The 14,208-nt window shown below is 34.8% G+C and overlaps 3 protein-coding genes and 2 pseudogenes across 4 annotated transcripts; 1 reads left to right on the top strand and 4 right to left on the bottom strand.

The window, feature by feature from the left end:
• Window positions 1–2,213: 2,213 nt before the first annotated feature.
• Window positions 2,214–6,760, top strand: MLO4 (Seven transmembrane MLO family protein). Its single transcript, XM_028077866.2, has 15 exons — window positions 2,214–2,599; window positions 2,837–2,894; window positions 2,999–3,222; window positions 3,437–3,553; window positions 4,081–4,141; window positions 4,349–4,440; window positions 4,713–4,787; window positions 5,009–5,094; window positions 5,259–5,308; window positions 5,394–5,434; window positions 5,538–5,708; window positions 5,795–5,830; window positions 5,914–5,981; window positions 6,078–6,138; window positions 6,234–6,760. Exons 1-15 carry the CDS (start codon window positions 2,474–2,476, stop codon window positions 6,645–6,647), a joined length of 1,680 nt encoding a protein of 559 aa, XP_027933667.2. The 5' UTR covers window positions 2,214–2,473; the 3' UTR covers window positions 6,648–6,760.
• A 77-nt stretch (window positions 6,761–6,837) lies between these two features.
• On the bottom strand, window positions 6,838–7,430 carry LOC114189161 (ferredoxin, leaf L-A-like). Its single transcript, XM_028077867.2, has one exon. It carries the CDS (start codon window positions 7,428–7,430, stop codon window positions 6,984–6,986), a length of 447 nt encoding a protein of 148 aa, XP_027933668.1. The 3' UTR covers window positions 6,838–6,983.
• Window positions 7,431–10,106: 2,676 nt separating this feature from the next.
• LOC114187788 (ferredoxin-like) lies at window positions 10,107–10,836 on the bottom strand. Its single transcript, XM_028076155.2, has one exon. It carries the CDS (start codon window positions 10,747–10,749, stop codon window positions 10,312–10,314), a length of 438 nt encoding a protein of 145 aa, XP_027931956.1. The 5' UTR covers window positions 10,750–10,836; the 3' UTR covers window positions 10,107–10,311.
• Window positions 10,837–11,292: 456 nt separating this feature from the next.
• LOC114187785 (ferredoxin-1, chloroplastic-like) lies at window positions 11,293–12,747 on the bottom strand (annotated as a pseudogene).
• A 147-nt stretch (window positions 12,748–12,894) lies between these two features.
• LOC114187787 (ferredoxin pseudogene) lies at window positions 12,895–13,660 on the bottom strand (annotated as a pseudogene). Its single transcript, XR_014995796.1, has one exon. The product of XR_014995796.1 is annotated as a ferredoxin pseudogene (transcript).
• Between the last annotated feature and the right edge of the window lie 548 nt (window positions 13,661–14,208).

Genomic DNA, 14,208 nt, shown 5'->3' with positions numbered 1-14,208 from the left:
GATGATTATTTTTTAAATTTTAAAATAGGTATCACTACTTTTAAACAGTATTTAAAAATAAAAATTTAAACCTTCGAAGTTATCAAACTTCATAATTTAAACATTTTTTCTACCTTTTATATTTCAATTTTTACCTTATTCATTTTTCTACCTTTATTTTATTGCCCTTCTAAATATCGATGGACAATAGTAGTATATGACAAAAAAATATAGTAAAAGATATGGGTGAAGTTATTATTTTTCTTTTGAACCTTTTTTGTGGTTAAGATAAAAATATAGTTTTTATTAATAACTTCTTTAGGTATAAATATGTGTTTTTCTTTTTCAATATCAACCGATTATCATAAATTTCATATCAAATATATGTTATATTTCGTTAATTTCGATTCAATGCAATTATTCTAACTTTATTAAAATAATAATGGATATATCATATTAGGTAGAGGTTGTAAATACGATAATAACAGATAAATGTAATTTTTGTGCTTTTTAAATAGTTGTTTTTGAAAGATTTTATCAATAAATTTTCACTTAATTAATTAAATTGTGAACCTCCCGTGTTCATCCAAAGTCACCCTCTTAAACTCTAGCACACTCTAAGATGTGTGAAAACAAGATTCTAATAAAAATAAAATGTAGCAATTTTTTTTTCTTTTTCAGTCTCACAATTTGTTTTATGATTAGTTTATGGTATGTATACATTACGTTTTTAGGACCATATATATGACATTGTGTTATATTATTAAAAGAAGGGGGGAAAATTTCTCATACAAACTTCAAATTTAAAAATTAGATGTTTTCAATCATCATGTGCAAAATAATAAAAGTAGATGATGATTTTGATTAATTATTTGATATTCACTTTGAGTTATAATGTTTGTTATGAATGTAGTATAAGTAATCTCTTTATTTTCAATTAATTTCATCTACTTTTTTTATTGATTTTAATCGATTAAAAATACAGTAGATTGTAAAGTTAAAAATCTTAATGTTTGCATCTACTGTTTTTGTGTGATAAAGTTTCACAAGAGTTCTACAATTAAATATCATGATGCTCGTGTATATAGTCTTTTTGATGTAAAGTTTTGTAATATTTGAAAATTCTTTCGGGTGTAGGGGTCAAATACTATTTTCAATATTCAAATTATCCTAAAGTTTTTTTGTTTGATGTTCTCCTCGTTTAATTCGGTTAGCTTGTTCAATTTTTTCTTCGATTCAATGTCTTTTTCTCTTCATGCTCGGCGGTTCGGGCAATCGAGTTTCTGTTTAAAAAGTTCCGATATTTAAGTCAGTTTAAGTCTGATGGATAGGTAACAATAAATGTTGTAATAAATGCTAGTTAAAGATCCTTACCAACTTACTTTTGGTCTCTATGTATGAGCCTGTGATTAGAGTCTCCTAATCATGACTCAATTGCTTTTTAAACTTGATCACTGACTATTATCCTACCTTACTTTTTCCACTAATCCAGGTTTTGGTGTGGTCGCCCGACCGAAGGATCGTGCGTCAGGTCGGTTGTTAAGAGGTGGAGACAAAGTTCAATTGAAAATGAACGCACAGAACGTTTGGTCGCAAGTCCCCTTAAAGTACTGAGGAAATATTACCACATCAACAGCCCAGAGGAAGGTCCGCCTATAACGGTGCCTGCGGCTGCTTGTCCTTGGTCCGCCTGACCGATAGTCCGGCGATAGGCCATACAGTAAAAAAAATATAATAGATCGCAATTACATATAACTCTGATATAAATAAAAACCAATATAATTTATGAAAATTTTCTCTCGCATTAAAATTGAATTGAAATATAATTGTAAGCGAATGAAAATGTAAACAGTATTATCTCTGCTCTGCTTAAGTTTATTCTCTTGTAAAAGTTAATTTTTACCAGAAGAAAAATTTAGAAAAAAACTCTTCATTCTTTGTTGTGTGGATTAGAATTTATGAGTGTATGTTAAAATTTGCAAAATCATTTGACCAACTTTAATCAAAACATAACCTTAATCATTAAACTATCATTCTGTGTTTCCTTCTGTTGATGTTTTTTGTTGGCAGAACTCGCTTTTGTTTGATTTGTTGTGGATTCATATTCATCATAAGACCATCCACAACCACAGAATATACCAGGTTTCTATTGGGACCCTTGTAACTTACAAATTATTAGCAACCTTACCTGGGAAAGTGGGAAACCCCCATGTGCATGGTTTTGGATTTGGAGAGAGAGAGAAGAAAAAGAGTGCAAAGTGAAGAAAATAATGATCAGACAGAACAATAAATAATGAGTTTATGTGTAAGGTGAGTGAGGTTTCCAATGCCCACATGCACCTTCTTCACCAAATAATTATTAAACTAAGATACACTTCCGTTTTGCACTGCACTTCCCCATTCCATGGATCCCATCTGGCTCACATTTATGTGGAATCAAAGCACTCTGCTTTTCCCATGAAAAAGATTTCAACTTGTTTCGTTGAAGTGAACAATGGCAGAGGTGCTACACCAGGGTCGCTCTCTGGCTGAGACACCAACGTATTCAGTTGCCTCTGTTGTCGCTGTCATGGTCTTTGTCTGCTTATTGGTTGAACGTTCAATCTACCGCTTTGGAGAGGTAAACACTGAAAATTCATGTGTAGATAGAAGCTGTAGAGTAAACAAAATCACCCTTTTCACTGTTTGCTTGCATGATAGTGTCACACTTTTGTTTTCTAGTCATTTCCAGAAGCTTTTCCTCTTTCTCATAAGCTGTGACAGGCTTGAACTGTGAGAAAAAAAAATGGACTGATAAACACTAGTTTTTCAAATCTCGTGAAGAAGATATGAAGCATTTTTTTTCTTGGTTGTGCAGTGGCTGAAGAAAACAAGGAGGAAGGCACTTTTTGCTTCACTGGAGAAACTTAAGGAAGGTAATGACACTGAGTATGATTTCACATTTCAAGAGCTGTGAAGTTTATCGGTTTTACTGATATTTTCTGTTGTGTTTTACTTGGATTGCTCCTTTTTGTGATAGAGTTGATGTTACTGGGGCTTATCTCTTTGCTGTTGGCACAAAGTGCAAGGTGGATCTCTGAAATTTGTGTGAATTCGTCACTTTTTAGCAGTCGATTTTATATTTGTTCTGAGCAAGACCTCGACATCAATGAGAATATCATGCTTGAAAACTCATCATCTATCCCTGGTGAAACTGGTATTCCAAAGGGGTTAAGTGCTGGAGCATTCAACCAATGTGGAGAGGTAACATACATTAATTACAATTACATGTAAGCTTTGCTTTCTTCATTGCAATGAGTATAACTTATAAGTAAATAGTTGCCATAGACCTGCTGTTACTGAATGACAGTAACAGGGGATATCTGTTTATCTTCCATATACTGTCATACTTAATATGAAATATCTGATTTTTAATACAACAGATAACCCTTCTGAAAATACTAATACGTGAATGCAGGGTCATGAACCGTTTGTTTCATACGAGGGTCTTGAGCAACTGCACCGGTTTTTGTTTGTTCTCGGAATCACTCATGTTCTGTATAGCTGTCTGGCAGTTGGTTTGGCAATGAGCAAGGTAAGTCATCAAAATTTTCAGTTTATTACTAGGTTATGTGTTAGAAAGTTGAATTTAAGTCTAACTCAACCTCACAAAATCAACTTGTAAGATAAGATTTTCACTCACTTATATACTATGAAATTGCCTTACCTCTAATCGACGTGGAACTTCCAAATTATGTAAAACACTTCTCAGTACATTTATCAACCCTAAAAGTGTTTTAGCAACATTGGACTCTTTTACACCACCTTCAATCCAAAATCTTAAAAAATATCTGGTTGTTAAGGGATTTTGTGTCCTTGTACGAACGGGTTAACCTTTTCATAACAATAGTATCATAGTCTTGCAATGAACCCAATGTCTCGAGTTCAAACCTTGGGGAGGAACCTACTCCAACAAAGGAGAAGTTCCTAATTCACCAAGCTGTCAGGTGTCGGCCTCTGAAGGAGGGGCATTTGTTAAGGGATTTTGTGTTTTTGTACGAACGGGTTAACATTTTTCGTAACATTAGTCTTTATTTTTCTCTTTGTTGCACGATTTTGCAGATCTATAGTTGGCGCAGATGGGAAAATCAGGCTAGGATGCCAAGCGATGGAAACCAGCAAGGTAATTGGCATGTAATGTAGGAACTTTGTCAATGTACAAACAAATTCCTGAGGGAAAACCCTCCAAACTTGTTTTCTTTCCCTGTTTCTTGAAATGCTCTTGAACAACTTTACTTAATACCAATTGGTCTAAAAATGTGACATTCTTCTGCATCGCATATAACAAATTAATGTATGGCCTATATTTTTACTATTTTTTGTTGAACAGCAAAGAAAATCAAGCTGATGAAGCGACAGACAACATTTATTTTCCATCGCACTTCTCATCCATGGAGCAGGAGTCCAATCCTAAACTGGATGGTAATATTTCAACATAAATAGCAAATCCTTAATTATTTGTGTGGTTGCTTTTACTGGAATGGCGTTTTTCTGCATAATTTCTCTGGCAGCTGAACCATCTAAACATCTTTCAGTTTAAATAGTTACAATTTCAAAAGTATGTCAAGATAAGGAAATATTCATGGATTGGAAATTCTTGTAGCAATTCCTAACTTCTAAATTTTCTTGGTATTATCTTTGCGCACACTTTGAATGTATCATGATGGATTAATATTTGTGATCTGACCTTGCAGCTCTGTTTTCTACGTCAGTTTAGGAGCTCTATACGAAAATCAGATTACCTTGCACTACGTTTAGGTTTCATCACTGTAAGTTCTTTATTTCTTGAAGGATGTTGGATAAAATAATGCATGCATGGAGATTTGTTGGTCCATTATTGTTCTCTGATTGCGTAATCTTTTGATTAATTCTTCTAAATCCAAGTAACTATCTAAATGCTATTAGGTGGTGTGCTGAACTGTACCTTTGTATTCACAAATCCAAAAATTTCCATGTCATTGTAATCGCTCCCTGCTATGTGAATTTACAGGAACACAAATTGCCGTTATCTTATAATTTCCATCAATATATGGTTCGAAGCATGGAAGATGAATTCCAAGGCATTCTAGGAATAAGGTAAGAACCAATTTAAAATGGATTTCTCCTTTTAACTGGTGTTTCTGCAAACCGATGCAAGTCATTAACAGTAAGTTGCTTAATTAACCAAGATTAGACTTCTACTAAGAAAAACAATGAGAAAACTTATAGCTGGATAACCCTTTTTTCTTTCAATTTTGCAGCTGGATGCTTTGGATTTATGCCATTGTGTGCATCTTCGTGAACATCCACGGTAGCTTCTCTTGAGAATTATAGACGTGTATATTGTTAGTGTCTTTAATCAATTTCCTCAGATATTTGAGTTTCTAAATTTGCAGGTCTGAATATATACTTCTGGCTATCATTTATCCCTGCAATTGTATGTATATTCTAACTTTTTATTTTAACTAATCAAAATGAAAAAAAAAAAAATTCCACTGAAAGTTATTTTCATCAAGGTCTGATTTCTCTATACGTAAAAGCTTGTCATGTTGATAGGGGCAAAGCTTCAACATGTTGTATCCACCTTAGCACTTGAAATTATGGAGCAGACAGGTCCATTTCCCAGGACACAAGTAAAGCCACGCGATGATCTATTTTGGTTCAAAAAACCAGACATACTGTTATGGCTGATACAATTTGTCATATTTCAGGTAAGAATTGATAAACACTTTATTTGTAGGCAGGTCATGCTGCATGGTTGTGTTTTCTGTTCTTATTTTCTCTACTGTTCATGCAGAATGCATTCGAAATGGCAACGTTTATTTGGACATTGGTAAGACTTCAGTTTTTTCAAGATTGTATTCGTGACTCACAACATGCTTTTGTTAGATGAATTATCTTGATTTGTTTGTCCAGTGGGGATTCCAAGAACACTCGTGCTTCATGAGAAATCATTACATGATCATCATTCGGTTGGCATCTGGGTTGGTTTCGTCTCTCATTCAAGATTTTCTAGATGCTACAACACTACTTCAAATCTGCAGGGACACTCACATATTTTGTTATTTTTAATCTTGCAGTGCTATTGTTCAGTTCTGGTGTAGCTATATGACAGTGCCCCTGAATATAATAGTTTGTCAGGTTAGCTTAATCCTAACTATTAAGTTCTTAACAAAATATGCAGAGTTCATATTTTATTCTATCTTAAAGGAAATGTTTTTGATGACTCATTTCAGATGGGGTCTCGATGTAAGAAGGCCCTAGTGGCGGAGAGTGTTAGAGAGTCCCTGCATAGTTGGTGTAAAAGAGTGAAACACAAGTCAAAGCATGATTCGTTGCATTCACACACCGCAAGATCAGTGTGCTCCTTAGAATCAACAATTGATGAGAGGGACGAAATAACAGTAGCATCTGGTACTCTAACTCGAAGCTCTTCTTTAGCCTCTTTGAATCAGATTACAGTGAGTTCAGTAGACCAGCTGAACTTCGAGACTTCCAACAAAGCAAAAGATTCCACCAAGGAAGCTGAATATTTGTCTGAATCTGTACATACCAATCCCCCACAACCCTCCCACAACGTTGAAGATCGTGTTGGTAACGTAGAGGAAGCAAAAGCTATCACTCTCCTTGATTTGTTTCAGAAAACATGATTAATTAGTGTTTTTATGTTACTTGAGAACTAGTTGGAACTTCATAGAGCATACATGTACAAATCACTCTTAAATGAGCATAGACATTAATTTAAGTAGTACTTCAGATACCATATTTCGGTACTGTAATCCTCTGCACTAACATCATCTTCTATAACAATTTAAGAAAGTATCAGGTGTGCAACAACAGTAAGGAAAAGAAGATAAATTATAGTGACAGCAATGAACAAGTTGTTCATAATACGTATATATCCTTAAAAAATGGTACAGAATAAAGGCAAAAAGACAATGGTGCTGGGAAAGGAAGAAACTTGATGACAGCGACGATGATAAGATTTAAGCAACGAGGTCATCCTCCTTGTGGGTCTGGATGACAAGATCGGAGGTTGGGAAAGCAACGCAGGTGAGAACAAAGCCTGCATCAATCTGGTCGTCATCAAGGAAGTTACCGTCTGACTGGTCGACTTGGCCGGAGACAATTTTGGCGGCGCAGGAAGAGCAAGAACCAGCCCTGCAGGAGTAGGGAAGGTCAATGCCTACTTCTTCTGCAGCATCAAGAACGTATTCATTATCTGGGCAAGTTATCTCTTTCTCTCCCTCTGGAGTTATCAGCTTCACCTTGTAAGCAGCCATGGCAGTGACACGACCTCCATTTCCTCCTTTCACGCCAAACACTGCGTTAGCGTTTTGGAATGCCCTCATGCTTGAGATGTTCAGTGGTTGTTTCCTGAGGAAGGAGGTGTTCAACACAGGGCCACATAAAGCGGGTGTGATCGACGCCATTGTTAGCTTTTCTTCTTCTTCCTCTTGTTCTTGCTGATAGATAAGAAAATTGGGACCTTCACCTTGCAGAAATAGTGTGCTTGTGCTTATACCGTGCATGAGGTGAGGCCACACGCAACCCTATCTGCCACGTGGCATCATTTTATGACTCGTTATATTTTATTATTTTTTCTTTTTTTGGTAAGTGTTTAAAACTTTATACATGGAATCTAATCTACCATGGACCACTTCTCTACCTATGGTTTATGGTCATCCACTCCTTTAATTGTGCTAACTTTTTTCATGGATTCATTATAAATTGAACTTCCTTTTTTAATTTATTTATTGTTTACAAAATTATACATTCTCAACGAATGGTGTTTACTTTGCTCTATGTTATTTACAAAATGGTTTAGAAGTGTTACAATCAAGAACGGCCACATATGGACTTGTCATGTATTCTTGTAGTTTAATTTGAGTGTTTTTTTTCTTATTCTGTTAGTAGTTATTAATAAGGATGACGTAATTGTAAGTATATTTTTACATAATGTAACGTCCATGATTATAGTAAAGGAATCATCACACAATTATAAATTATTAGAACACAGAGACATGAAATATAAAGAATTAATCATTACGATCATCCCAAATTATACTGAAAAGGATAATTAAGGCATAAAAAATGACCAAAAAAAGAGTAGTAACTAAACACATAAATTATATAACAATATCACCACAACATGCAGGATTATTAGGAACTTTTAATCTACTCACACCTTTGGTGATCATCACAAAAAGGAAAACCAAACAAAGAATACATAGAGAAAAAGGGTAAGCTAGAAATAAAAATAATTTTCATCATATATATATATATATATAGCAAATCTTTAAACAGACATTTCAGTAAGCACACAAGGTATGTGATAGCAAACAATAAAGATCTTTTGACTCAATTATCCCGATAAATATAAAAAAGAAATCGGGTTCACTGATGCTTGCACTTGTAGTGACCTCTACTGCTCTGCAAAATCATTGCCAATGAGTTTCACCCTACCACGGACAAGAATAGTCCATGATCATCTAGGATCATTATCTTGACAAAGACTAGGACCTCCTGCTATTCTCACCACTTGAATCGGTCTGCTTTATGTAAGTCTGACTGATTTAGGATGCAATATTGCTTTAATCCTTGTCTAATTATGTACACTACAATACTACCATGAAATCTCGTCAAGAGTCTCATGAGATTATGTGAGTATTTAGGGCGATAAATAAATTTGTTTTACTCATTTTGATTTTTTGAGAAATTTTTACATTGATCAAATATGGATAATAGTTGGATTTTTAAATTAAAAATGAGATGGATATATATATATATATATATATATATATATATATATATATATATATAAATATATTTGTGTTGTTTTTGTCTCATAAGTTGATATATATTTATCTTTGTCAATCTTGTATTCTTTCCTAATTTGAGTTATACACTCATAATTTATTAACTTAACAAATTTATCTTTAATTTTTTTTTCTTTTGGCCTTAGCTTCATTTGATATAGATTTTTTTTTCTTGCCATCCAATTTTTCATTTTTGATCTCAAGTGTTATTTACAAAGTTTACTCAAAACCCTACATTAAATAATACGAAGTAAGGAACACTACAAAAGTATTTTAAAATTAATTTGAGAATTATCATCACAATTCAACTAGTTTTTAAGATGTATAAACGACTTGCTAGTTGTGTATTTGAGATTTTATAATTTTATTAAAATAAACAGTCATAAGAAAGTAATTTACAATTTTATTTAGAAAAATTATATTAAATGTTTTTCTTTATTAAAAAAAATTATACTACATTAAATTTATAATATGATTTTGTTTCTGGATAGTTAGAATTTTTTTTTTTATTGTAAGATTCTCAATAATAATTACTCCATAAAGAAATTGTTTTTTTCATTGATGATACGGATATCTCAAGAAAACACGTTCGACTACGACTTGCAAATTTGTTTTTTCCATTGTCTTAGTTATAAACATATCACAAACACCCGGTCACAATAGAGAATATTTATAAAGAATATTAGAACATATAAGCAATTATTAAGGATATCTCATTATTTATCTGTGGAGTGTATTTTCATTGAGAAATTTGAAACATTTTATTCTCCTTCTTGGTTAGAAGAAATAATGTGTTGATTGACCCTTGAATATACTTGTGTTGCAGTACTACTGTGCAGCAGAAAGAAGTTTGTATGGTTTCTGGAACATGGAGAAATTCTTGAACCAAAAATCTGTTCACGAAGCATATCATATAATCTGTTCAGGAGGGAGGACCAAACAAGGAACAGCTACCTTAAAATACTATCCGCATCGAAGTGTTAAGTTTCTTCATGATTTTATTCTTAAAAGGTGTTTCAGACGATGAAATGAAGTAATAATTTTTAAATTGCATTTGATCTGAATGGAGAGAGGATGAAAAGAGATAAAAATATTTAAATTATATTTGATCTGAATAGAAGAAGATAAAGAAGATATGAGTATTTAAATTATATTTCAACTCGATTTAGAAACGATGTGAGATTTTTCGGATGCATCTAAACACATATCAATTGTAATGTTGTGTTCTATATCCTTGACTTACTTTGAGCGTGTATCATGTTGGAGTTTGAATAGAGAACAAGTTAACAATGCAGAAAAGAAGCGAAATCGCGAATACGATTATCTTGAATACAGAAGAAGCAACTAAGAACATGAGATAGGAGCTGATTCTCCACAGTACAACAATAGAGTAACTAAAGACATAACATAAATACTTGAGACACTGAACAAAAGTAAAAAATACCTTTGCCATGTCCTTCCTCCAACATCACACTTGAAAGAAAACAAGAACATCCTAAGAATCAACTAGCTCATCCTCCTTGTGGGTCTGAATAACAAGGTCAGAGGTGGGGTAAGCAACGCAGGTGAGAACAAATCCTAGACCGATTTGGTCGTCATCAAGGAAGCTATTGTCTGACTGGTCCACTGTGCCACTCACAACTTTTCCAGTACAGGAAGAGCAAGCACCAGCCCTGCATGAGTAGGGAAGATCAAGCCCTTGATCTTCTGCAGCATCAAGAATGTATTCATTATCTGGGCATGTTATCTCTTTCTCTCCCTCTGGGGTTATCAGCTTCACCTTGTAAGCAGCCATGGCAGTCACACGACCTCCTCGTCCTTCTTTCACACCAAACACGGAGTTAAGGTTTTGGAATGCCTTCATGCTTGACATCTTCACTGGTTGTTTCCTCAGGAAGGAGGTGTTCAACGCAGGGCCACACAGAGATGCCATTCTCCTCTTCCTCTTCAAACTTGTAACTATCTGTTTTTCTGTTCTTGTTGTTGCTCTTGCTGCTTCTTCTTCTTCAATCTGATAGATACATAAGGAACTGGTGGTCACTACAACATGATATGAAATCACGTGCAACCTTATCTGCCACGTGTCACTGTTCTAGGCCTCGATCCATATTTCTCTTATCACCACACGTATTACCACATTTTCGTTCTTCTCATTCATCTACTTCATAAATTCTTACTTCATCAGTAATAAAGTTTAATTTGGAAACACTTCTGTTACTTCAACTATTTATATCAACTCGAGAAGAACTCATTTTCTTATCTGATATCTTTAATTCACTCAGAGACAATAAATCCGTTGTTCAGCCACAAGATCCAGTTGAGTTTGTGGTACTCAGTGCTTGCGATGTCATTACAACGTCTATTTACAAAATTTTGTTGTGAAAATAACACATTTGTAGAAATTCCTAGTTGTTTTACACTTTTCAGTTTTCTTCGGGGTAAGTAAAAGGTAGAACAGAAAGAGAACACAAAAGTGTGAATATAACCATTTGCAATTGATTGACTTCATTCCTTAATTTTGGAAAAGAACAACTACAATGTTTTGCTTTTCTCCAATGCCTCTAATTGCTTCATGATATTTATATATACACATATCCTGAGAAAATGGCACAAGACAGAAAATAAAGGAAGAAAGTTCCTTGTGAGTGAGAATAACAACATCTGAAGTGGGGTAAGGTGAGAACAAAGCCTTCACTCTCTTGAGTTTCATCAAGAACAAGCACCAGCCCTGCATGAGTGTGGAAGATCAATGCCTTTTTCCTCAGCTTGGTAAAGAATGTATGCATCACCTGGGCATTCAAATTGTTTTTCTCCCTCTGGTGTGATCAGCTTCACCTTGTAACTCGCCATGCCACTCACACGACCACCACTTCCTCCTTTCACACCAAACATGGAGAATGCCTTCAGGCTTGCCATGTTCAGTGGCTGTTTCCTGGGGAAGGAGGTGTTCAACACAGTGCCACATGAAGCTGCTGAGATCGACGCCATTCTCCTCTTTCTTGCTTGCAAAGTTGATGGATTTTTCTTCTTCTTTGTTGATAACGATAAGGAGCTTGTGATTACAACCCCACTGCCACGTGGCTTTACCACAACTTGTTCTTCGCGATTGTTATCACCATATCTTGGTCGCATGCAACCTGTGCCTCTGTTATCTCCACAGATTGTTCACAATCCAGGCTTTCACTTGAAAACTATCATTACAATGTTCTTATCCGTTCATACTCTTCTTTTACAGCTTTTAAACATTACTTTAAAATATTGTTAAAATACTTCAATGGTAGTGAATCTGTTACTTTCTTCTGCATTTTTTTTAGTGGATTCTTTGCTACTGCGGAAGATTTGAAATTACTTTTGACCTGAACCTGAATAACAGAACCCCATTTGCTGTTTTAATTTATTTCATTTATCTCTCCATTCGCAAGTACCCATATTTTAGCCTGAAAAAAAAAAACATTTTTAATAGTTACAAAACTTTGTTCCAAGAGCACCCTATCCAAGTCCTGGGGAAGAGAACACGTCTTGGATTGATATATATAGAATGACTTATCAGATAGTAGTTTGAGTGGGATTTATCCAAATTTTCCTCTGATAGAGATATTCCCTCTTTCACTCCAAAAAGAGAATGATGAAATCATAAATATAAAAATGTTGGGAGCGTGAAAACGTAAACAAGCAAGTATCTTTGAGTTGCACTTCTATCTGTTTTGCTTCTAAATATTATATGTATTGTTAATTGACCAATGAAAAGCCTTTTTTTTTTGTATTTGTTGTACAGATTCATGCGTAGGTCTGTGGTAGTATTTAGCACTGCTTTCATAAATTTATGAATCCAACACCATTAAATATTAAGACGGAGACAATGACAAAAGATCCAATTTGTGGTCATAAATTTACTAACCAGTCTTACAACGTATGCAACGTGTGGTCACCAATGCAAGAGTAGTAAATTAATTTTCCAACGGAACTTTGTTACAGCAGCAAAGCCAGACATGACCATGTGGTAGATACAATTAAATATCATTTCTCTTCGAAGTGATACGAAGGTAAAAAAATTTGAGAGGATATTGCGTGCAAAAACTGTAAGGAAAAGATTATTACATTATAGTTAACAAAAAACAAGTTGAACTGCTAATACAGGGGAAGTAATGAATTACTTCATAAGAAGCTACTTATCGTACGTAATAAAGCATAATGGGTGTGTGTATCCTGAGAAATGGCACAAGACATAAAAGAAAGGGAAGAAACATAAGAAACTTGATGACAGCGATGATGATAAGATTTAACTAACTAGCTCATCCTCCTTGTGGGTCTGGATGACAAGATCGGAGGTTGGGAAAGCAACGCAGGTGAGAACAAAGCCTGCATCAATCTGGTCGTCATCAAGGAAGTTACCGTCTGACTGGTCGACTTGGCCGGAGACAATTTTGGCGGCGCAGGAAGAGCAAGAACCAGCCCTGCATGAGTAGGGAAGGTCAATGCCTACTTCTTCTGCAGCATCAAGAACGTATTCATTATCTGGGCAAGTTATCTCTTTCTCTCCCTCTGGGGTTATCAGCTTCACCTTGTAAGCAGCCATGGCAGTGACACGACCTCCACGTCCTCCTTCCACACCAAACATGGCGTTAGCGTTTTGGAATGCCCTCATGCTTACCATGTTCAGTGGTTGTTTCCTGAGGAAGGAGGTGTTCAACACAGGGCCACATAAAGCGGGTGTGGTGGCCATTTTCTTGGTTGAGTTGATGAGTAGAAGGCTACTTTACCAACTCCTGATGATGCTTCTTCTTAATGATAAGAAGCGAGGAGAGGGCTTGTGGAAATAGTGTGGTTGCAACGAGCATCAACGTTAGCTCATATGCTACCAATCGGCCACGTGGCTTTGTTTCGTGCCTCAATCTATCTTATCTCTATCATCACCACTCGTTGTTCACGATGGTAGTTGGCATTATCCTCACCTCATAAATTATACTTTTCCATCATTTTGATGAATTTTTTTCTATCAGTACTTTTACGGACGAAGAATGACCGCAAAATCAAGTCCTGTTTGCGGTCCTCAATGATGGCAATGAAGTCGTGTATTGAAACTAACACCTTTGAATACACCAGCAATTGTGAAAATTTGTTTATTTTTCACGCTAACCACATCTAATTTAACAGTTGAAAATTTTATTCTTAACACTGGAATCTCCAACAGAGGGGAAAAGGAGCAAGATTCTTTTGTCCTAAAAACCATCGAGTATTTTTTTTTCTTTAATTCACGCTAAATTAGGTTAAACCACATTGAGTTAAAAACAGATTTGAATAACCTTTCCAATGGATAAAAATATACATATACTAAATGTTTACTACTAACTTACTTTTAAAATAAAAATATGTTAACATACATCGATTCGAT

The sequence above is a fragment of the Vigna unguiculata genome, chromosome 6, assembly GCF_037176805.1.
Source record: "Vigna unguiculata cultivar grain cowpea cultivar isolate G323 ecotype 2 chromosome 6, ASM3717680v1, whole genome shotgun sequence".
NCBI classification, from domain to species: Eukaryota; Viridiplantae; Streptophyta; class Magnoliopsida; order Fabales; family Fabaceae; genus Vigna; species Vigna unguiculata.
This window is presented reverse-complemented; position numbering and strand designations above follow the sequence as displayed.